The sequence below is a fragment of the Pipistrellus hanaki genome (assembly GCF_964339955.1).
Source record: "Pipistrellus hanaki genome assembly, chromosome: 18".
NCBI lineage: Eukaryota > Metazoa > Chordata > Mammalia > Chiroptera > Vespertilionidae > Pipistrellus > Pipistrellus hanaki.
Genome location: NC_140520.1, coordinates 12,667,828 through 12,690,798, shown reverse-complemented (window position 1 = coordinate 12,690,798; position 22,971 = coordinate 12,667,828). Strand labels below are relative to the sequence as shown.

General features: G+C 42.4%; 2 protein-coding genes across 9 annotated transcripts in view; both read left to right on the top strand.

The window, feature by feature from the left end:
• The window catches only part of TPM3 (tropomyosin 3), a 29,843-nt gene extending 23,930 nt beyond the window's left edge, over window positions 1–5,913 (top strand). For all 8 annotated transcript variants that reach the window (XM_084866852.1, XM_084866860.1, XM_084866859.1 and 5 more), the window contains one exon: window positions 4,565–5,913. In XM_084866852.1, coding sequence (XP_084722978.1) covers window positions 4,565–4,568 — 4 coding nt within the window. In that variant the 3' untranslated portion in view covers window positions 4,569–5,913. The remainder of the gene's footprint in view (window positions 1–4,564) is intronic.
• A 1,318-nt stretch (window positions 5,914–7,231) lies between these two features.
• NUP210L (nucleoporin 210 like) overlaps window positions 7,232–22,971 on the top strand; it is a 52,434-nt gene continuing 36,694 nt past the window's right edge. The window contains exons 1-10 of the mRNA XM_084866941.1: window positions 7,232–7,687; window positions 9,932–10,068; window positions 11,898–12,029; window positions 12,927–13,020; window positions 14,518–14,668; window positions 17,452–17,584; window positions 18,256–18,414; window positions 20,851–20,919; window positions 21,681–21,787; window positions 22,488–22,628. Of these exons, the coding sequence (XP_084723067.1) occupies window positions 7,476–7,687; window positions 9,932–10,068; window positions 11,898–12,029; window positions 12,927–13,020; window positions 14,518–14,668; window positions 17,452–17,584; window positions 18,256–18,414; window positions 20,851–20,919; window positions 21,681–21,787; window positions 22,488–22,628 (1,335 nt within the window). The 5' untranslated portion in view covers window positions 7,232–7,475. The remainder of the gene's footprint in view (window positions 7,688–9,931; window positions 10,069–11,897; window positions 12,030–12,926; window positions 13,021–14,517; window positions 14,669–17,451; window positions 17,585–18,255; window positions 18,415–20,850; window positions 20,920–21,680; window positions 21,788–22,487; window positions 22,629–22,971) is intronic.

The window sequence follows — 22,971 nt, the reverse complement described above, 5'->3', positions numbered from 1 at the left end:
TGAGGTGGGTAAAAAATATCAAAAGCAAAATCTGTTCTCCCTCGTTCCTTGAACTTTGAGGCTTTAAAGCTGATGTGGTTCCCTTCACTAGCCCTTTCCTGATACTGAGTGAACTTGACCTAATTCAGACGAGGAAGCCTAAGGATGTCCAGTATTCATGAGATTGTTCTCTAATTAGACACGCTAAAAGGAAATGAGACCAGATGGACTCTCTGGGCTGCCTTTTTGGTTTGTTTTCTTGTGCTGTTATCAGGGAACCAAGAACTTTAATGAGCTGGTATCTGATCCTGAATTTTTAGTCACTAGAGATAGCAGAGTTAGAAACTTATTAAATAAGTTCCTTGTGAGAGAACAACCATGTTTGTCTTTCTGACCTCATGCAATTCCAAGGGAACTGCGCGTTCTGGGAATTAATCAAGCAATAAAATGCTCCCACTTCTCTCTTTATTTTTCCACTTACATGGAACAAAACCCTCATTGACTAGTCTCTTGTAAGGGATAAGATTCTGCTTACACCTTCTCGATCTAAGACAGCAGTAGGAGCCACACTAATTAACTTGGATATGGATGCTACAGGGGAGTCAGGCTGCACATGGGATCTATGTAAGGGGTGTCCCAGTGAACGTGACAGGTCCAGTCCTAGGCCTCATGGAGTTACAGACTAGTATGGTGGGTTTTTTATTTAGTCCAGGACAATCCTGGGGTGTACAGAACAATTCTACTTATTGCCATCCCCTGCCCAGCAAATATCTGTATGGCCTTCTGGTTACTGTGACAATGAAAGCCTGCCTCTACACATTTCCAAATGGTCCTCTGTGGGGCGAGGAAGGGCAGTATTACTCACACTGAGAACCACTGGCTTGGAGAACAGTGCACTTTTAAAAACTCATTCTAACTTCTGCCCTTAAAATACAGCTATTGTTGCCCAACCCATTTGGCTCAGTGGATAGAGCATCGGCCTGTGAACTGAAGGGTCAAGGGCACATGCTTAGGCTTCAGGCTTGATCCCCAGTGTGGGGTGTGCAGGAAGCAGCTGATCAATGAATTTCCCGCATCATTGATGTTTCTGTCTCGCTGAAATCAATAATAATAAAAAAAAAAAATACAGCTATTGTCCTGGATGGTGTGGCTCTGAGAGGTCACGGGTTCGATTCCCAACAGGGGCACAACCAATGCTTGGTTTCTGGCTCAATCCCCAGTGGTTGTACAGTGGGCAGCCAATGGGTGGTTCTCTCTCATCAATGTTTCTCCCTCTCCTTTCTCTTTAAAAAAATAAATAAAATTTTAAAAAGCTATTATTTTGGGGTATTCCATCTATCAGGATCTTATACATATTTGCTTGTTTTCTTTTTCTTTTTAACCCTCATCTGAGGATATGTTTTTATTGATTTTTAAAAGGAAGGGGGGAAATAATACCAAAGAAAAAGATAATAGTAAAAGGAACGGGGAGAGCCCAGCTGAGTGTTGACTTGTGAACCAGGAGATCAGGGTTTGATTCCCGTCAGGGCACATGCCAGGTTGCAGGCTTGATCCCCCGTGTGGCATGTGCAGGAGGCAGCCAGTCAATGATTCTCTCCATTTATGTTTCTCTCTCTCTCGCTCTCCTTCTCTGACAAAAAAAAAAAAAAAAAAAAGTAAAAAAGGAAGGGGAGAAGGAGAAAGAGAAACATTGATTGGTTGCCCCTCATATGCACCCTGACTGGGAATTAAACGTGAAACCTTTTGGTGTTCGGGACAATGCTCCAGCTCACTGAGCCCCCCAGCCAGGGCTGTGCTTTTTGTTTTGATAGTTTATATAAAGTGGAAAAGTATTATTGGGAGCATAAAAGTATCTTTTTCACATTGACATCTTTTTTGTCTGTTTTTGTTAATCCTCACCTGAGGATTTTTTCGCCATTGCTATCAGAGAGAATGGAATGGATGGGCAGGGGGCGGGGGGTACAGAAAGAAACAGAAGCATTGATGTGAGAGAGACACATCGACTAGTTGCCTCCTGCACTGTCCTGTCTGAGGTGGGTGGGGAGCGAACTTGAAACCCAGGTACTTGCTCTTGACCAGGAATCAAACCCCAGACAGACCCTTTGGTGCTCAGGCAGACACTCTAACCACTGAACTACACTGATCAGGGCTCATGGTGACATCTTTAGACAATTTTGAAACAGACTGTAAAACAGAAAGAAACTTTACATGAACTTCAGAGGCTGATACAAATTTCCGTTACCCCTGGGCGGGATTTGGACTCTCCGTACCTCCTCTTTAAGGTGTGCTCCGAGTAGAAAATCCAGACAAAGTCAAGGAACTTAAGCACTTAACTACTTGTTTCGGGAATGTTTGGGTTATAGGAAACAGCAGCTAAGATAAATATGGGTTTTATTTTTATTGCATAATAGAAGTTTAGGCTTGAGCAACTGTGGTCTAATATAGCTGGACTTAGTGTGATTCTTTTGGTCTTTTAAGGTTGGAATATGTAGCTCTAGCCATCACAACCATATTCAAAGGCAAGAAGGGAAGGTAAAATTTTCCCAGGAACTCCCAGCAGATTAATTTCTATATCTCATTGGTCAGAACTGGATCACATGACTATCTCTAGCTGCAAGTGAATCTGAAAAGAAAAAAGAAAAAAACTAGAATAGGATAGTCTTGATTGGCTTGTACCAGTAATTCAACTTCCCTGGCCCTAACAGGTTTGGGGGTGGGTTTTTTGATTTTTTTTAAAAGGGGGGAAGTTGGATTTTGCTTGAATAAACCATTATGATAGTTCTATTGCAGTGCCTACAAGATGCATTAGAAAGTGTAGGATTTAGTGGGTATAGGGATATTTGTCCCAATCTTCCATTCATAATGGTGCATTAAATGCTTTCACAGAAAAATGTTCAACTGTTCACTTGTCCTTCCAAACCTCATTCTTATAAATGTATTTCTTATACTTGAGCTGTATTCCTTTCTCTGCCGTTTGACTTGTCTCTGTTTCTCAACCCAGGGAATATATACTATGGATGTGTTTTTTCCCCCCTCATAATGTTGTCCTTCCAACTTGTTGGTCTGAGTGTTTTGTTTTATTCCTCTGTTGGTCCTTCCATCAATTGACTCTATTGCCATCTGTCTGAATCATCCTTGCATCCACTCTGCCTTACAGATGCATGTCATGTGTGCCAGCTAGGTGAAAGTCTCAGGTTTACATCTGGTACTCGACTAACCTTCCCTTTTTCTCTTTTCTCCTCCTCTTCCTCCTCTCCTCCTGTTTTCTCTCCTTCCTGTCGCTGCCGCAGAGTGTCTCTACAGCCAACTTGAGCGAAACCGCCTGCTTTCTAATGAGCTGAAGCTAACGCTGCATGATCTGTGTGACTGATGGCAGGGCTCCCCGATGCCCATTAACCGAGCTTAGTGCTCACACCACTGACCTGGACCCCAGCAAAAAGCTGATTGACTTTTTAACATTTACTATGTTGCCCTAAGCAAATTGCTTTTTAATTGGGGCAGTTAGAATATTGTTGACTTCTTGTATAGTAGGAATGTTAAATACTGCATTTCTATCCCTTTCCAAGAGGTTGTGGGCGATGGAGGGAGGGGCCTGAGAGGTTATAGTGAGAAAACTTAGGAGAGTTTTCTGCTTTCCACCCTACTTGCTGCTCTTTCACTTGTGACTGACTGTAGGATACTTTCCCTTGCATGGATGTTTTCTAACAATAAAAGGAATGACTTGACAAGATGGTGTAACTGCTTTATCTGCAGGCCCAGCGATGGGCCCTTCTGACTGGATGCAAAAAAAAAAGGGGGGGGCGGGGGAAGGACAGGGTGTGTGATATTAATAGGTCTGTGCCATCACCTTCCCCGCGTTAAAGATTTGAGTATTTTCCCACCTCCTTAGCACAGTCAGAGAGGTTTGCTTCCTGGGCAGATTAGATTCTCTTTGATGTCTTCTTCCTGACATTTTCCATGTTGCTTTTTCCTGATTTTATGTTTAACTTTAACTAACTGTGTCACAAGCTAGTTCTGAATAAACACTGCAAAAAATCTTAAGGTTTTGCTTACACGTTTATGTTTGATGGTGTTCTTGGCTTTATTTTCTTTACAGAATATTTTACTTAACTGTGGGGATTCTTTTATTCATCCCACCAATTATTCCTTTCCTCTCTAGCTCATGAGAATCCCCCTGTGTTCTAATTGAGGTCCTAGGGTTTCTATGGTAGAAATATACCCATCCTTACTCTCAGTCGTCCAACCTCTGAGCCATTGTTCTCCGGGCAAAGCCTAAAGGAGTGGAGGGTGATGTGTAAGGCTGCCTCCTTTGGGGGACCGGAAGCTGTAAGGCTTGGTCGGGTGTGGGAAGTAGAGGAAATGACTGATAAGGTTCCCAACTCCCCCAGAAGCACAGCAGCACCTGCAGCTTCCGTAGGCAAGCCAGGGGCCCTGCAAAACCAAGTGATGCAGCTCACTCACTTGTGGCTGAGAAGGCAACTGCTTTATTAATCTGCGGCTTCCCTGCGACAGGAGCAGTTCTCAGAGTGGGTAGACCCTGAAATGTACTTCCGGCTTTTAATGTCTCTTCCTTTACCCCCATTAGATAAACTGAAATGCACCAAAGAGGAGCACCTCTGTACACAAAGGATGCTGGACCAGACTCTGCTTGACCTGAATGAGATGTAGAGCCACCCAGTCCCGCCCTGCCGCTGCTCCTCCCTCTGGCCCTGACTCCGCCTGAGGCCAGCCTGCTTGGAGCTGACCTTTAAACTGAGGGCTGATCTTTAACTGGAAGGCTGCTTTCTCCTTTCACTGCCCCCCCACCCACCCCCACCCCCCAAGCCCCGCGTCTTTTCCGCCAAACTGCCTCTGCCTTCCCCAGAGATTTTGATTGGGCCAGAGGCTGAGCACCTTTGGGAACAACATTGAAGGGAATGTGAGCACAATGCTAAGTGTCTTTAAAAGCATGTTGTGATGTACACATTTTGTAATTACCTTTTTGTTGTTGATGTGGCAACCACTTGTAAAACATTCCAAGTAATTCCCCGATTCTCAAGCAACAGTCCAATCCCTTTCTCACGTTCAAGAGGTGATTTTTCAGCTCCATCCATGCTGCCCTCTCCCCGGAGGAGGGAAAGAGGATGGGCCTGCCTTACCGGGAGCCACACAGACTCAGAGAAAGGCCTGTATGGGGACCGTTTCTTTGTGCGGAGTGCTAGCCAATTGAAAGGTGATTCCAGGAGGGGTTATCCCCTCCCCACCCCCCAAAAAAAGTGATGTTTAGTTTCAGCTTTTAAGGCATCTTTGGGCAGTTTATTTTTTTCCTCAGAAGTGGCCAAATTAAAACGGTGAGACCTCTCTGTCAGAGACCAAATTCTTGTCCCATCTCTACCCTTTCCCCACTGGTTCACAAAATGGATCATGTGCCGCTTACGCTGAAGTGACCAATTAATTATTTGCCCTCCTGCCTCCTTGAAAGAAAGAGAATTATGTTTTTGCCACTGATTTAGCCAAATGGAACTCATCTCATTACCCGCCTCTGGGTCTGAAGCTGCTGTCTCTAAAAGTGCCATCTCATTTGTGCTTTGTACCAGATAGTGCTGGAGAAATCTTGAATAGTTTATGTACAAGACTTTTTAAATTTTGTATTATTTTGAAACTCTGCTTCTTTGAGGTGGGGCCACCCTGGCCACACCGGCTGTGAGAGTTCGCTGCAGTTCGGGCTGGCAGTGTGCTGATCTTCAAGTTCCTTTCATACCAGTGCCCCGTTTTTAGAGCGGTTTCCTGAGGTCTGTTAGGTGCGCATCCTGCAGCTTATCGGCTTAAAATGTATTCTCCTTTGGTGTGCTCCCGCTGGGGGCCAATTGGGAGAAGGAGAAACCAATAGTGCAACTGTTTTGATACTGAAAATTGAACAAGTATCTTTTTAAAATAAAGAACCAGTCCCTCCAACCTCCAGACCTACTTGACTTCTTTCTTTATTATTATTATTTTTTTTTTACTAATCCAAGCGTGCTTTCTCCACAGGAACTGAGGTTTGGGCTAAAAATCAGATCTTTGTAGGTGGTAGCAACAGGACATAGCATACCAAAACGGGGTTCAAAACTCAGCTCTGAGTTCCTAGTTGTAATGTTCTAATATAACAACGGTAAAACAAAGATAACATGTATTATCGGGTAAAGGGAAATTTTGAAAAAAATTATGTACCAGTCCTTTTTTTTGTTAATCCTCACCTGAAGATATTTTTTCCATTGATTTTTTAAAAATTTTATTTTATTGCTTCAAGTATTATAAAGAGTAGTACATATGTCTCCTTTCTTCCCTTCGGGGAGTTCCGGGGCATGTCTGGCCTGTCTCACTCAGCAGCAAGCTAACCTACCAGTTGGAACATCTATCCCCTGGTGGTCAGTGCACATCATAGTAACTGGTTGACCTGTCGACTGCCCCCTGGTGATTAGTGCATGTCATAGCGAGCAGTTGAGCAGCCTTAGCATATTATGCTTTGATTGGTTGAACAGTAGACCAGACACTTAGCACATTAGGCTTTTATTATATAGGATATATGAGAAAACTATGGAATGCTTCACAAATTTGTGTGTCATCCTTGCCCAGGGGCCATGCTAATCTCTCTCATTCCAATTTTAGTATATGTGCTGCTAAAGCGAGCACTCCATTGATTTTTTTAGAGAGAGTGGGAGGGGTGGAGAGAGAAACATTGATGTGAGAGCAGTATATCGATTGGTTGCCTCCTGCATGTGCCCTTGACCGGGAATGGAATCTGAAACCCTTAAGAAGAAGTGCTCTTAGCTCAACTGGTGTGGCTCAGTGGTTGAGCCTTGACCTATGAACCAGGAGGTCACAGTTCAATTGCCAGTCGTGGCACATGTCCAGGTTGTGGGCTCAATCCTCAGTGTGGGGCATGGGGAAGGCAGTTGATTAATGATTCTCATCATTGATGTTTATCTCTCCCTCTCCCTTTCTGAAATCAATAAAATATATATATTTTTAAAAGACATGCTCTTGATCTTTGCTCAGAGATTGTGTGAGTGGGTAGCTTTCAAAGTTGCCTTTGACACACCAGTGCCTGGCATTCCCTGCACCCTGGCCATGAGGCGGACATGAAGCTGACATACTAGTGAAATGACACAGCTCCCTTGACAACGACCAGCTCTCGCTGTTTATACAGAAGACTGGAAGTTTTTCCGTTAATAGGCCCCGATCCATGCATAGAAATACTGCCTTCCCCCCCCCCCCAAAAAAAAAAAAAAAAAATTGGAGGTGGGGTGGGGTTAGGGGCCCAATAACAAGGTAGGCAATAGAATTAAACTGGGAGAAAGTTTCTTTTAGACGCTTTGATTATTAACAATGTCTGCCCTCCAGTATCTAAGTGGGCGGCTGGGCTTGTGCCTAAGGTTCCCATCCTGCTGGTTCGCTGGAGCGTTGGAGAGGAGTTCCCACAATCCCGCGCGAGGTGCGGCCGGACGCGGAGGTGAGAGCCCGAGTCCGCAGGCGCCATGACCGGCTCCGGGGCCCCGGGGCGCTCAGGCCTGGGCCTGGCCTCCTGCTCCGCCCGACACGGCCTCCTCCTCCTCCTCCTCCTGGTCCTGGTCCTGCTGCCCGGGGCCCCGGCCAACAAGCTGAAGGTCCCGCAGGTGCTGCTGCCCTTCAGCCGCGAGGCCGGCCGCGCGCCCTTCCTGCTGGAGGCCCAGCGCGGCTGCTACACGTGGTGAGCCGGTCACTGTGCCCCCCACGCCCCCGGCCCCGGCCCCGGCCCCGGCCCCGGCGAGGGAGAGGCCCGGGAAGGCGGTGCCCGCCGTCCCCTCCGGAGGGAGAGGGGTGCCGGGGGCAGTGATGGCCAGAGTCCCGTGTGGCCTCCCCCCGTGGGACACGGCTCTTACCTGAGACCTGCCCAGGATGTGCCACTGCCGCGCGCGTGTGTGTGTGTGTGTGTGTGTGTGTGACTGGCCGTGTGTGTGTGTGTGTGTGTGTGTGTATGTGTATGTGACAGGCCGTGTGTGTGTGACTGGCCGTGTGTGTGTGTGTGTGTGTGTGTGTGTATGTGTATGTGACTGGCCGTGTGTGTGTGACTGGCCGTGTGTGTGTGTGTGTGTGTGTGTGTGTGTGTGTATGTGTATGTGACTGGCCGTGTGTGTGTGACTGGCCGTGTGTGTGTGTGTTGGGGGGGGGGGTGTCTCTGTGGGAGTGGCCATTAGAGCCCACGGAAGCCCTGTGTGGGAGGTCTTTGGTATTGGGGCTAACCAACGTGGGGACCCCCCCTACTCCCACCCCAGGGCACACAGCTAGCGTGAGAAAGGCCAGAGGGAATTTGCTAGGAGCAGAAGCTTAGAGTGTAAGCGTCTCCACTAAAGTGGGGTTTTCCCTGTGAAGGCATCTCAAAACATAAACCATTGTGTACTTAACTAAGCACATTGCATGTATTAACTCATTTTTAAAGTCTTGTGAAATAAGCACAATTAGTCCTATTTTACAGATGAGGGAACTGAGACCCACGAAGTCCAAACTTCCTGCAATATGAAAAGATCCATTGTGGGTGAAGATGGGATCTGCCTGTAATACGTTTCCCCCCTTATAGGATGGTACCCCCTGAACGGGGAGGACAAGGGTACTCCGCTCTAAGGGGATGACTCTCTGATTGAGGATGGAAAGACAGGTTTTCATGGGTGGGAGGACTCGGGGGTAGGTTGTGAGGTCACCTAAATAACCCTTGACCTTCAGTGAGGGAACCTAACTGAGGTGGGCTTCAGAATCTCAGGGGTTGACCCTAAAAGGAGTGGGTTTCCACTGACCATCTCAAGACAGGGGTGGGGAACCTTTTTTCTGCCGAAGGTCATTTGGATATTTACAACATCATTCGTGGGCCATACTGAGCCTGCCTGGTGTGGCTCAGCAGTCGAGCAGGGACCTATGAACCAGGAAGTGGCGGTTGGATTCCTGGTCAGGGCACATGCCCGGGTTGCTCTCCTTCTCCCTTCCTCTCTGAAATCAATAAAAATATAATTTAAAAAAATTAGCTTACTATATTTGGTCAAACGTTTAATTAACTCAACCCTAATGCCTTGGCAGGGCCACACCAAAGCATTGCATGGGCCTTACACAGCCCTCGGGCCAGGCGTTCCCCACCCCTGTCCTAAGAGAGCACTACGGTTTGTTTGTGAGAAGTTCGCATCCCATTTCACGAGGAATTATAAGGGAAGTATAATTGTAAAATAACCCAGTGTGATGTATTTCCTGATTGAGACGATGATGCAAGGAATCTTTCTAGTATTGAAAGCCATTCCATCCATCCAGAAATATTGATGACTTTTTTTTTTTAAGTGAGCTTGGACCTCATCATTTCAGTAGCCTTATTCATCTTAGATATCAGCAACCCAGTTTCTGGAATTGAAGGAAACTCATTCCTGAGAGTATAAGAAAACCACTTCTCTCATTATTGGAAACACATCAATCCTATTTTTACATGCCGAGGGGAAAATGTAGCAATCTAATTTTAAATATTGAGAAAGGAATGTAATTTTGCATATGGGATCATTGGGAAACGGTTTTGATCAGTCTCTCCCACTTAAATCTTAAAAAAAATTAAATTGATTTCAAAGAGGAAGGGAGAGGGAGGGAGAGAGATAGGAACATCAATGATGAGAGAGAATTGTCCATTGACTGCCTTCTGCACGCCCCTCACCGGGGATCAAACCCACACCTTGGCATTTACCCTGACCGGGAATCAAACCGTGACCTTCTGGTTCATAGGGCAATGCTCAACTGCTAAGCCACACAAGCTGAGCCAAACTCTCCCACTTAAATCTTGTGTCCTAAGTAATGTTTCTATTTTGAAGAGTGTCATTTAAATACACCTGGTAGTATGTAATAATGGACAAAATAAAAGAATTTGTGTTCCACCAAATGTTAACCCACTTATTCTTATTTCATACTCTTAAGCATTTTATTCTGGCAGGCATTCCACCCATCCTGATGTAGTAACTGTTGAGCCTTTATATGAAAACGACATCTTATGTTCCCAAAAAGCTCTAATTTTTGCCGAATCTACCCAACCTATACGCCTCAGCAGTATTATTCTTGCTCGAGAGATAGGTATGTTGAGAGAAAACGATATGTAACAGTAAAATAATTGTGGCATCCTATTCTGTGACTTTTTAATTTTTTTATTTTATTTTATTATTATTATTATTATTATTATTATTACTCTTTTTTGTATATTCAGCACCTGGCATGGTACCTGATACAAGAGGGAAAGAATTACTTATCAGAACTAGCTTAAGTGTTAAGGTCTGAGCTTGGACTGAATAAGGCCAAAGGCAGTAATATAAAGACTAATACTTCTCGCCGAAACCAGTTTGGCTCAGTGGGTAGAGTGTCGGTCTGCGGACTGAAGGGTCCCAGGTTCAATTCCAGTCAAGGGCATATGCATTGGTTGCGGACACATCCCCAGTAGGGGGTGTGCAATGGGCAGCTGGTTGATGTTTCTCACTCTCTATCTCTCTCCCTTCCTCTCTGTAAAAAATCAATAAAATATATTTTAAAAAAAAAAAAAAGACTAGTACTTCTCACAGTGTGGTCGGTGAACCTGTACTATCAGCAACACCTGGAGCTTGTTAGAGGTTTTGTTTGTTTGTTAGAGGGGCGGTGGGAGAAAGAAAACACATACACACACACACACACACACACACACACACACAAACATGGAAGTGATGGTATGAGAAACATCAGTTGGTTGCCTCATGCACAATGCCCCCACCGGGGATAGAACCAGCAACCTAGGTATGTGCCTTGACCAGGAACCGAACAGGTGACCTTCCAGTGCACAGGACAATGCTTCAAGCAACTGAGCCACCCTGGCCAGGGGAGAAATGAAAATTCTTAGGCCCCATCTCTGTTCTACTCTATCAGAATCTCTGGGGTGGTCCCAAAACAAGCTTTCTGGGTGATTCTCATCCATACGAAAGTTTGGGTAGTACTGCACCAGTCTGTTTTAAACTAGAACAGCTCAAGAAATGCTTTTAAATAAAATATATATATTTTAAAAATAAATAAAAATGTGTAGTTACAACAGCAGAATAGGTTGGCTATTTAGACAGTCCTCTACACATGGTAAATATGACGGGGAAGTACTATTAAAGGATAGTATCAAACCATTTTTATTTCATCTTCATTTCATTCTGTACCATTTCAATTTGTGTTTATGAATTTCATTATGACTATATGGTCTGGAACTCTGATTGTATCTAATACATGATTCCCAGGCCTTTTAATCTCATGGTCCAAAGGGGGGCAATTAGCCGCCGGTTTAGCTCAGTGGATAGAGCATCAGCCTGTTTACTGAATGTACCTTGGTTGCAGGTACATCCCCAGTAGGGGGTGGGCAGGAGGCAGCTGACTGATGTTTCTAACTCTCTCTCTTCCTTCCTCTCTAAAAACCAATAAATATATTTTTTTAAAAAGGGGGGAAATTGGAAAAATAAAGAGAAATTTTTTTGGTAGGACTGACATTGTTGCAACCATTTTATTTTACTAAATACATTTTTAAAAACCTATTACCATAATTTCATAAAGGAAAAACATTTTGACACTTCAAAACTAAGATAAAATGTAAAAATAAAGTATAGTCCTTTAAAGTGAATACATTCGATTATGTGCTATTTTACATTATTTTTTCTCATTTTTCAATGGATGAATGAAAACATACATTGTAGATCAGTGTTGGGGAGTCACCGGTGTAGTGTTTTATTACAAACAAAAGTTGTTACATTTTGTCATTGTGTTGTTTTCTTCCACGGGTTGAAAGCAACTGTTACAGCCTTTCTTTTTTTTTCTATTATTTAGAATAAGATTGTGAGTGTGTATGACGTTTAGTAGAGCTATGAGCTGTTGAATTAAGCTCTGAGTGTTTGGATTCATTGCAGTGACTGACCACGAGCTGCGCTGTGATGTGAAGGTTGATATGATAGACAGCATTGAGATTATATCTCGAACTCGGGAACTTTATGTAGACGATTCACCCCTGGAACTGATGGTGAGGGCCTTGGATGCTGAAGGTACAAAAGTTCAGAAGATTCAGCAAAATTACTTAAATACCTCCTGTATGTTTAGTACTTGGAAACAGAAACTTGAAAGATAAAAGCAGAGTGGAAGCAATATTTATTTTCTCATGTGAAGCTCGTGTACATGAGGAATTAATCATTCTGAGCATGGTTCAGTACACTTTCATAAAATTTTTCTGCTAAATTGGATAGTTGGTTATCTCAGAAGTTTTTTTGAATGTCCAAATTCTGCCACTTAGCTTCTGCTGATGATCCCAAAACCAGCAACTAAGAACCCTTTTTTAGAATTTATTGTTAGCTCTGTTTTGATACGTCCTCTTTCTGTAGGCTAGGAAAATTCCATGTAAACCTGTGAAAAAGTTTTATAATTTTAAATTTGTCTTTCTTGAGCCTGGTTTTATATAGCTTAATATACTATGCTGATGTTATAATACATTTAAAACATTCATAGTTATTGCCTCTTTCTAAACTGTTCAGTAAAGAATAGTTTTTTAAGTCTGAAGAGTGAATGTATTATTCTAGAATCTCAATTTTATAAAATTTTTGTTGAAGGGACCAGGATTTAGGGATTCTTATAAACTCTGAGGTAGACTACAAGGTGGCCTTTAGGTAAAGAGAAACAGAAAAAGTGGCGTAATTTTTGTCAACCAGAAGCTAATCATTTTGAGTTCTTTTTACTTTCGGAAAGCTTGTGCAGCAATAGCACTTATATTGTTTATGTAGGGATCTTCCTGGTGTATGTATTTTAATTAATTAATGATAAGTGTAGCTATTTGTTCATGAAAAAGGCCCAAAACTAACTTACTAGTTAGGTTTTCCTTTTTAGTTCAAGATACCTGAATGGTTTTGAGTATGTGATTCTGTCTTGTCTGCATTTGACTTGATCTACAGGAAATACTTTTAGTAGTTTGGCAGGGATGATGTTTGAGTGGAGCATTGCCAAGGACAACGAATCATCAAGAGGAGAACTGTCTCACAAAATTAGGTAACCTTGCAACCTCACATATACCATCTGACTCTGAAGGAGACCTCTGCCTTAGTGGTACACTGAACAACCACCATTTGTAAGGGCATTAATCCTGCTGTCTGAGCTCCTTTGGAACAGATAAATTTACCAGGTGGGGGGATGTCTTTGGTACAGTAGGATGCAGATGCAGGATATAGTATGGTATGGATATAGGGTACCATTAGGATAGTTTAATTTGATGAATTGCAAAGGAGTTCATGCATTCAGGATTACTAGTATGTACATTTAGAGGCCCGGTGCACAAAATTTTTACACTGGTAGGGTCCCTAGGCCTGGCTGGTGATCAGTACTGATCGGAGTCTTCTGGCTACCAGCCGGAGCCTTCCTTTGTTCCACGCGGCCCCCCTGGTGATCAGCACATGTCATAGCGAGCGATCGAACTCTAGGTCTCCTGGTTGAACTCCTGAGGAGGAATTTTTCATATTAGCCTTTTAAACATATAGATTATTTGAGTCAGGTATATATTCTGGCTGTTTTTTTGTTTAAGCTATTTGCACATGCTGAAATACAGTAAGTGGGAAAAATAGTATGAAATTTTTTCTTCAGTACCAAGAAATAGCTCTGAGACCATCCAAGTTTTAGTCCAACTACAATTTTAGCTAGAGGCACATTAAATACTTTTCTTCTATATAGTCTTTGTGTGTGTGGGGAAATATTAAAACTTTTGCCTTGGCCAGTAGTTCAGTGGTTAGAGTGCTGAGCTAGCACTGAAGGGTCTCCTGGTCAAAGGCATGAACCTTGTTGCAGGTTCGATCCCTGACCCTGGTTGGGCGCCTGCGGGAAGCAGCCAGTAGATGTCTCTTTTTCTCTCTTTCTTTTCCCCTCCCTCCCCTTCCTCCCTCCCTTCAACTCTCTCTAAAAAAATCAATGGAGCCAAAACCGGTTTGACTCCCAGGTTCGATTCCAGTCAAGGGCATGTACATTGGTTGCGGGCACATCCCCGGTGGGGGGTGTGCAGGAGGCAGCTGGTTGATGATTCTCTCTCATCGACGTTTCTAGCTCTCTATCTCTCTCCCTTCCTCTCTGTAAAAAATCAATAAAATATATATTTTTAAAAATCAATGGAGCCCTAGCTGGTTTGGTTCAGTGGATACAGCGTCGGCCTGTAGTCTGAAGGGTCCCAGGTTCAATTCCAGTCAAGGGCACATGCCCAGATGCCCAGGTTGTGGGCTCGATCCCCTAGGGGGTTGTACAGGAGGCATCAGCCAATCAATGATTCTCATCATTGATATTTCTATCTCTCTTCCTCTCCCTTCCTCTCTGAAATCAATAAAAATATTTTTCTAAATCAATGGGAAAAAATCCTCAGGTGAAGGTTAACAACAAAAAAATATAACGCAACTTTGTATACTGTATAGAGATTGAAGAGTCAAGGTTTAAAGTTGCTTAGGGCCTTTTGGAAGAAGACTGATTATTTGATTATATTAGAAACAACCCTATTTTTAATCTCTTTAGGATTCTAAAATACTCTGAAGCAGAATATTCTCCCCCAGCATATATAACTGAGATGGAAAAAGAAGGAAAACAAGGAGATATAATTTTGGTGTCTGGGATTAGAACTGGTGCAGCAATTGTAAAAGTTCAAATTTTGGAACCATTTTATAAGGTAAAAAGTTTGTGCTATAAACTGTAATTTACTAGTCTTGCCTACATAAAATATAGTTTCTTATGTTTATCTATAATAGAAGCTTTCTATCTAACCTGATATAATTTGGGCTAATAGTCATTTAATTGAAAAAATCATTTGAAGTGGGTAAACGTGAAAAACAATACTTGTCTTCCTTAAACATTTTGTTACCTATTACAAATACAACTGCTGTTTTCTGTTAAAACATATAAATGCATTAAAAATATTTTTATTTATTTCATAGAGGAAGAGAGAGATAGAAACATCAGTGATGAGAATCATTGATTGGCTGCCTCCAGTACACACCCCACTACAGATGGAGCCCCAACCCGGACATATGCCCTGACCTGGAATTGAACCCCAACCTCCTGGTTCATAGGTTGACACTCAGCCACTGAGCCTGCTGGCTGGGCTGTAGCTGCATTTTATTCACCAGTCCTTTGGTGTAGGTCCAAGACCTTTCTTTGGTCATGAGTTCACGGGTTAGAACTATACCTGCTGTTTCTTGTATAAATTGGTTTCTAGTATCTTCTTTTCATTTTATAGTAAAGTGAAAAATCAGACTTGTGAAGCAATTTGAATTCATAATTCCATATTTTTCAAGAATTTTTACATTTCACACCTAAACCCAATTTAATAGCACATTTTAGCAGTTTGCTTTTAACTTTTCAAAACTTTTAAAATATATATATTTTATTGATTTTCCACAGAGAGGACGGAAGAGGGATAGATAGCTAGAAACGTCGATGAGAGAGAAACATCGACCAGCTGCCTCTTGCACACCACCTACTGGGGATGTGCCCGCAACCAAGGTACATGCCCTTGACCTGAATCGAACCCGGGACCTTTCAGTCCGCAGACCGACGCTCTACCACTGAGCCAAACCGGTTTCGGCTAACTTTTCAAAACTTAAAAAAAATTTTTTTCACTGTCCACATAGTTCAGTTGGTTAGAGCATTGTCTCAATATGCCAAGGTTGTGGTTTCAATCCCCGGTCAGCGCACATACAAGAATCAACCAATGAATGCATAAATGAGTAGAACACAAAATCAATGTGTGTGTGTTTGTGTTTTTTTTTTCTCTCTCAAATCAATTTAAAGAAAGGTTTAAATTTTTTGTAGAAACAACTATTTTTCCCCATATATTTTATTGATTTTTTTACAGATATGAAGGGAGAGGGAAAGAGAGTTAGAAATATCCATCAGCTGCCTCCTGCACACCTCCTACTAGGGATGTGCCCGCAACCAAGATACATGCCCTTGACCAGAATTGAACCTGGGACCCTTGAGTCCGCAGGCCAACGCTCTATCCACTGAGCCAAACCAGTTAGGGCACAACTGTTTTATTTTTGCATTCATGGTTTATTTTTTAAGTGGTTTGTAATTAAACTAGTGGCCCAGTGCACGGATTCATGCACATTCCAAGGAAATTAATAAGAATTCTTTTGCATGTGGAAATATGTCTGCTCCTCATTCCTTTGGGAGCAGGAATACTTCCATAACATGCTACATGAAAGGAGTTCACAGGGCTGTCAACCTTACAGTAGAGGTTGAGTAGTAGTATATTTCTCCTACATAGAAAAAAAAAAAAAAAAAAAAGAATTCTTGTGGTGGCACTATGGCTAGAGGGGCATATGTGGAATGAGCAGGATCCCTCTGGCAGGTGGGGTCCCTCGGTCTAGCCTGTGGGGATCGGGCCGAAACCCGTTCTCTGACATCCCCCAAGGGGTCCCGGAGTGTGAGAGGGCACTCTGCAAAGTTGCTGCTGTGCAGGGTGGGGAATGCAGACGCCAGTGTGCAGTAAACCAGATTTGGGGTTAACAGTGTCCCAGCAACAACATAACCCACAGCTGAAGGTGGAATCACACTGCCCTGCAAGGAATTGGGCTCCCTACTCTCCGGTTCTGGGGTGCATCACACAAGAACTGCCTCTGCCAAGTCACTGCAGCTCAGCAGCTCCTGCATCAAGCATCTGCCTCCTGGTGGTCAGGGTGCATCATAGATACCGGCCAGTCTTTTATATATATAGAAGTGCTACTGGCATAAATGGGTTTGGGGGGAAATAGTCTTGTGATTAGCATTTACTGCAAGTGGCAGGAACACAAGTATATAGATGTCCCAGAGGGCAGCCTACTAGCCTTGTGTTGCGTAAGCCTTCACAAGAATCAATGTTCAGCCAAAACCGGTTTGGCTCAATGGATTGAGCGTCAGCCTGCAATTGAAAGGTCCTAGGTTCAATTCCAGTCAAGGCCATGTACCTTGGTTGCGGGCACATCCCCAGTAGGGAGTGTGCAAGAGGCAGCTGATTGATGATTCTCTCTCATCGATGTTTCTAACTCTCTATCCTTTTCTCTTCCTCTCTGTAAAAAATCAATAACATATATTTAAAAAAAAGAAAAAAAGAATCAATGTTCAACTTAATCTGGAAAGACAGTTGGTGGTTGGTTAAAGGATTTCTGTGGCATAACAGTGAAATCTTACCGTTTCTCCTTTCAGCATACTTGTCATTTTATTTACCTACTCTTCTCCTTTAGAAGGCTCGTCGTTTTTCATTCTCAGTTTGAGTGATTTAGAAAATAAGTGACTTAGAAAGTTAGTAAAATGACTTAGAAAGTTAATATGGTATTAAGATTCATGGTCATTTTTTAAGGCTAGCTGAAATTATGATTTGTGATTAGGAAAGCATTTTAAAAAATCTTTATAAAGCTTCTAACCAGGAAGATGGCCTCAAGTTTGGAAATTTTTATTTTTTCCCTCTTTTAGAAAGTGGCGGCAGCAGTGATACGTCTGCTGGTTTTGGAGAATGTGTTTCTTGTGCCATCCCATGATATTTACCTCTTAGTGGGAACAGGCATTAGATACCGAGTTGCAAAAATGGTTCAGGGAAGAGTGACAGGTAAGGGGGTTATCATTTCCTAAGACTGACATTTCCCAAATCCTTTGTGTGAGAAGCACTCCACGTTATGTATGCACATGCTTTTAGATTTTGTAATACAGTTTTCTCTGTTTGCTATCCTAGAGCTGCTAATACAGAGATAGTCCCCATATCTTAAGCAGATTAAATGCTATAGTTTGGCGAAGCTTCAGTAACCATAGGCGTATGGATTCTTCATTAAAACAACAACCAAAAACTTACTAGCTTCTGCAGGGCAAGGGAAGAAACTTTACCAGAAAGGACATGAATTATCTTGGCAAAAGTTTCTTGAAAAACTCAGTTTGGTAACTGAAAACTGAATACTCTGTTGACTCTAAAAATCCCATTGAGTTTATAAAGTGTGATTGACTCCATTAATATTAATTCTTTCCTAATTGACCTAGTGGGGATTCCTTCTGCTACTCTCAGTTTACAGTATGTAAGAATACAAGTAATGCCTACAATAAACTCATAGTACCCTCCCCAAATGGCCGCATGTAGAAATTCATGGTAGTGGAAAGGAAAGTAGGAACAGATCGTGCATACTCTTATCTAGGCCTGCTTCTTAATTTTCCTTTTATAATCCAACACTGTACTATTGTCTGTTGGAGTGGCTGCTCTCTTTATATTTGTGTGTCTTTCATGTTTTGCAGAGATGAGATTTCCCCTGGAACATTACACGCTGGAATTACAAAACCATAAAGTTGCGCACAATGCGTCGTCTTCCGGGAAAGTGGTGGTGCTGGATGAGAAAACCGCTCTTGTGACCGCCCTCCAGCTGGGCCACGCTAACCTCATTTTTGTCCATAAAAGTATCCTTTTCAAGTTTTAGCTGCCAACATCTCTTTCCCTGAGCATGCTAGAAATGCTCCTTGGTAAAATAATTTGTTGAGTGATTATATTACTACTACTACACATAATTTTCCATAGGTTTGTTTTATTTAACAATCACTGTACATTGTTATACTTTCTTTTTTAAAAAAAAAATATTTTATTGATTTTTTACAGAGAGGAAGGGAGAGAGATAGAGAGCTAGAAACGGTGATGAGAGAGAAACATCGACCAACTGCCTCCTGCACACCCTCTACCGGGGATGTGCCCGCAACCAATGTACATGCCCTTGACCGGAATCGAACCTGGGACCTTTCAGTCAGTCCTCAGACCGACGCTCTACCACTGAGCCAAACCAGTTTTGGCACATTGTTATACTTTCTAATAACAGGAAGAGAAGTAGTTGGATGGAGCTTAGTATCTGTTGACTTTAGTGCTTATTTGCAACCTCAATCACATTATAAGACTGAGGAAAAGTTTGGAGAAACTTGCGTGTGATTTTTAAAAAAATTTTATTTGTTGTTTTCACATGAACAATTGAGAAAAAGATGATTCATTAATATTTGTTGAGTTGAGAGTAATTTTTTAAATCCTCATCCAAAGATATGTGTTGTTTTTTTTTAATATATTTTATTGATTTTTTACAGAGAGAAAGGGATAGGGATAGAGAGTTAGAAACATCAATGAGAGAGAAACACAGATCAGCTGCCTCCTGCACGCCCCCCACTGGGGATGTGCCCAGCAACCAAGGTACATGCCCTTGACTGGAATCGAACCTGGGACCTTTCAGTCCACAGGCCAACGCCCTATCCACTGAGCCAAACTGGTTTTGGCAGAAATTGCAAAGGTTCTGAAACAGGAGCATGTTGCCATGTTTAAAGAACAGCAAGGTTCACCCGGCTGGTGTGGCTCAGTGGTTGAGTGTCCACCTATGAGCTGGGAGTTCACAGTTCAATTCCCAGTCAGGGCACATGCCCAGGTTGCAGGCTCAATCCCCACTAGGGGGTGTGCAGAAGTCAACTGATTCTTTCTCATCATTGATGTTTCTCTCCCTCTCCCTTCCTATCTCTGAAATCAATTAAAAAAAATTTTAAAATAAAAGTTTGATTCTTCAAATAGAGAAAATATTATTTTATTTTTGTTATCACTATAAATAATGTAGTGAGAAATTGTAGTCCAGTGAATGACGGAATTAATACAATTTCTGAATTAGTGTACTTTGAATTAATGGGTGTTTTCTGTCCTCAGTTATATGTTTCTCAGAGCAGAAATATTTTTTCTTAGCTTATGGATGTAGTATATTTTTGAGAGGGAATTAATGTTCCTAATTAGATGTGTATAGATGGGTAGAATAATAAATTTATATTTCTGCTAGAATTTAACTTCAAATGAAGAGGGTAATGGGTAGTATGGTGTATAAGTGACCCAGAAGTAACTTCAGTGGGAAGGAGAAAGCATTTTGGTGTTACAGATTTGCCGCAGATATTAGAAAATCAATTCATGATTTTTTTTTTTTTTTGAGAGAGGACATTTATTAAAGCTGGGGACAGTGAAACAAGGAAGGGCTTAGGGTAGAAGAAGCAACAGGAGATCCTAGATGGGGCCGCTTTGCTCTCTAGAAAGTCAGAGAAAAGGGGGCCTTGGAGACAGGTTCAGGGGGTTAGTTAGTCCAGGATGAGCTGCCGCTGCCCATTGCTCCCCTGGTTGCAAGTCTCATGGGGACCCTTAGAGCTTATGAGATGCACACCTGAGAGGGAAGAAAAGCGTGTGTGTTCCCAGAAGGGAGAGCGCCTCAATTAGTGATTTTTAAAAAGTCTGCAGAGCCGAAACTGGCTTGGCTCAGTGGATAGAGCATCTGTCTGCGGACTGAGATGTCCCAGGTTCAATTCTGGTCAAGGGCATGTACATTGGTTGTGGGCACATCCCCAGCAGGGATGTTTCTCTCTCATGATGTTTCTAACTCTCTATCCCTCTCCCTTCCTCTCTGTAAAAAATCAATAAAATAAAAGTCTGCAGAGCTCAAGGCTGAATGCAAGTCACGCCTCTTCCTATTCCTCTGTCACCCTGTTCATTTCTTCAATCAGAGCCATCCACTTTGTCCTGCTTTCCATAATGGGTTCGGGGTAAGTTTATTTGGAAAAAGGGTCCTGCAGCTAAATGCATATTAAAAGCGTGGAGGATGGCCTTTTTTCTCTCATTCCATTTTTCTAAATTTGAAGTTCAAGAACACCTGATTCATGTGATTATTGAGTCCCTCATATTTTTCTCAGAAGTGTACATATTTAGGTTTTTGCTTTTCAAGGGCTAGGAAAAGATAGAAGTTTTGTTGGTGGGTTCATTTTCCCCCCTTTGGTATAGCACACTTTTCTCTTTTCATCCAGCTCTGGCTTATATGATTTCCTTAAGCACAAATTAAGATGTCCATATGCGCTCTGTGTCTGGACTTCCAAATTCCACCATATATGTTGTGCAACCTGGATTTTTAGGTATTTTTAGATAATAATTTTCTGAAAGCTAAATAGCTAAAATGAACATATTGAAAATGATAGCGCTTCTTTAACCTTCATTTTGAGACTTAATTAACTACAAATTTAACCTTACTTTGACATTTTTTCATACATTGTTCTGGTTATATGCTGTCTGTAAGAGTGAAGCAGATTGGAAAATATAAAGATGCATGTAATAAAATGTTGGATTAGGAAAAGAGACTTTATACAAGAGAAAAAGAATCTGAATGTTGCTCTACCCAGTTTGATTCAGTGGATAGAGTGTTGGCCTATGGATTGAAGGATCCTGGGTTCTTTTCCAGTCAGGGGCACGGCTGGGGCCCTGGTCGGGGCTTCTGCAGGAGATAACCAGTTGATGTGTTTCTCTCACATCAATATTTCTCTCGGTCTTTCCCTTTCTCTTCCACTCTCTCTAAAAACAATGGGAAAATATACTCAGGTGAGGATTAAAAAGAGAGGGGGGGGGAGAGAGAGAGAGAGAGAGAGAGAGAGAGAGAGAGAGAGAGAGAGAGAGAGAGAATCTGAATGTCTTTAGACCATTTGAAACAATGAGTCTGACTGAAAGAACCTACAGTTGTGGTTTGTTTTTATGTGCAGATATAACAGAGTATTTCTTTGTACCTGAGCTCAGTTAAGCCAGCATCTTTGGAACCCCAGATTGTTACACAATTTGATAGAGTGAACCGCAGGATCTACTTTGGAAACTCTCCTCATATTTTTGTTTCTTGATGTGTATGTAGGTTTCACAGTCCAGCCTGGAGGCCGATGGAGTCTAGAGGTGGGACAGGTGTATGTCATCACGGTAGAAGTGTTTGATAAAAGCAGCACAAAGGTCTATATTTCAGATGTGAGTCTCTCTTGTATTTCTCTAGCCCCTCGAACCCTTTTATTTGCTTTCGTTTCCAGATTTTACCTTTGGAAATGCAAGTTGCTACTTCATTGTTATTACTGAATCATTCTGTCCTTGAGGAATGCTAAGCCAGAAGTAAAAGATATAATTTGGTCAGAATTATAGGAAAGAACTGAAGTGATAGTACTTTGGAGGGGATCCTCGTTCTACGACTTCACTTCAGAGATGGTCAGCACAGATTGTGGGGTGAAAGCAGAAGGGTGAACATCAGATGAAGTGTTCCACTCGCTCTCCAGCATTTCCCCTCTCCCTCCCACTCCGCCAAGAACTGTCAACTTATGGAATGGCACATCCCACTAAAATTTACCTAAGCTTGGACTCCTTCTATTTCTGATCACTTGCCATTAGTGGATCTTTCAAAAACTAGCACCACATTAGAATTACATCTTTCCAACTTAGAATTTCCATGATGGAGAGCAAATTTTTTTTTTTTTTTTTTTTTAATAGCAAAGGTGAAGATTTTATTGAAGAACAAGTATAGGCTCCCACGTGGGGCGGGGGAAAGAGTGCCCTGTTGTCATTTCTTTATCTCCAGAATGCAGAGCACTTTTTTTCTTCCTTTACTGCTTTGGGGTTTAGATGGCTTTAGGGAAAAGGCATTTCTTCAGGTTGGTGATGCTGTTGGGCTGGTTTTCAGAATATCAGGATTACATGCCAGTTCCCGAGGGAGTACTTTGAAGAGCAGCTAACGACTGTGAACGGATCTTACCACGTGGTGAAAACTCTGAAAGATGGTGTCGTGGTGATAAATGCATCCCTGACTAACATCATCTCCAAGGTAGGAACTAAAAGGACTTCTCTGAGTTCGGAGGACACCGATGAATCTTGATAACTTCTTGTTTTGCAAGCAGATAGATGGCATATCCCACCTCTGTCTTTCACAAAAAATAAAAAACTGACAAACAGCTCTGGTCGTGTGGCTCAAATGGTTGGAGTAAGGTCCCATACACCAAAAGGGTATGGGTTCGATTTTCAGTCAGGGCACACATATCTAGGTTATGGGTTGATCTCGAGTCATGGGCTATACAAAAGACAACTCTTGCCTCCCACATCAATGTTTCTCTCTATCCTTCTCTTCTTTCTCCCTTTTTCTCTCTCTAAAATCCATAAACATATCATTA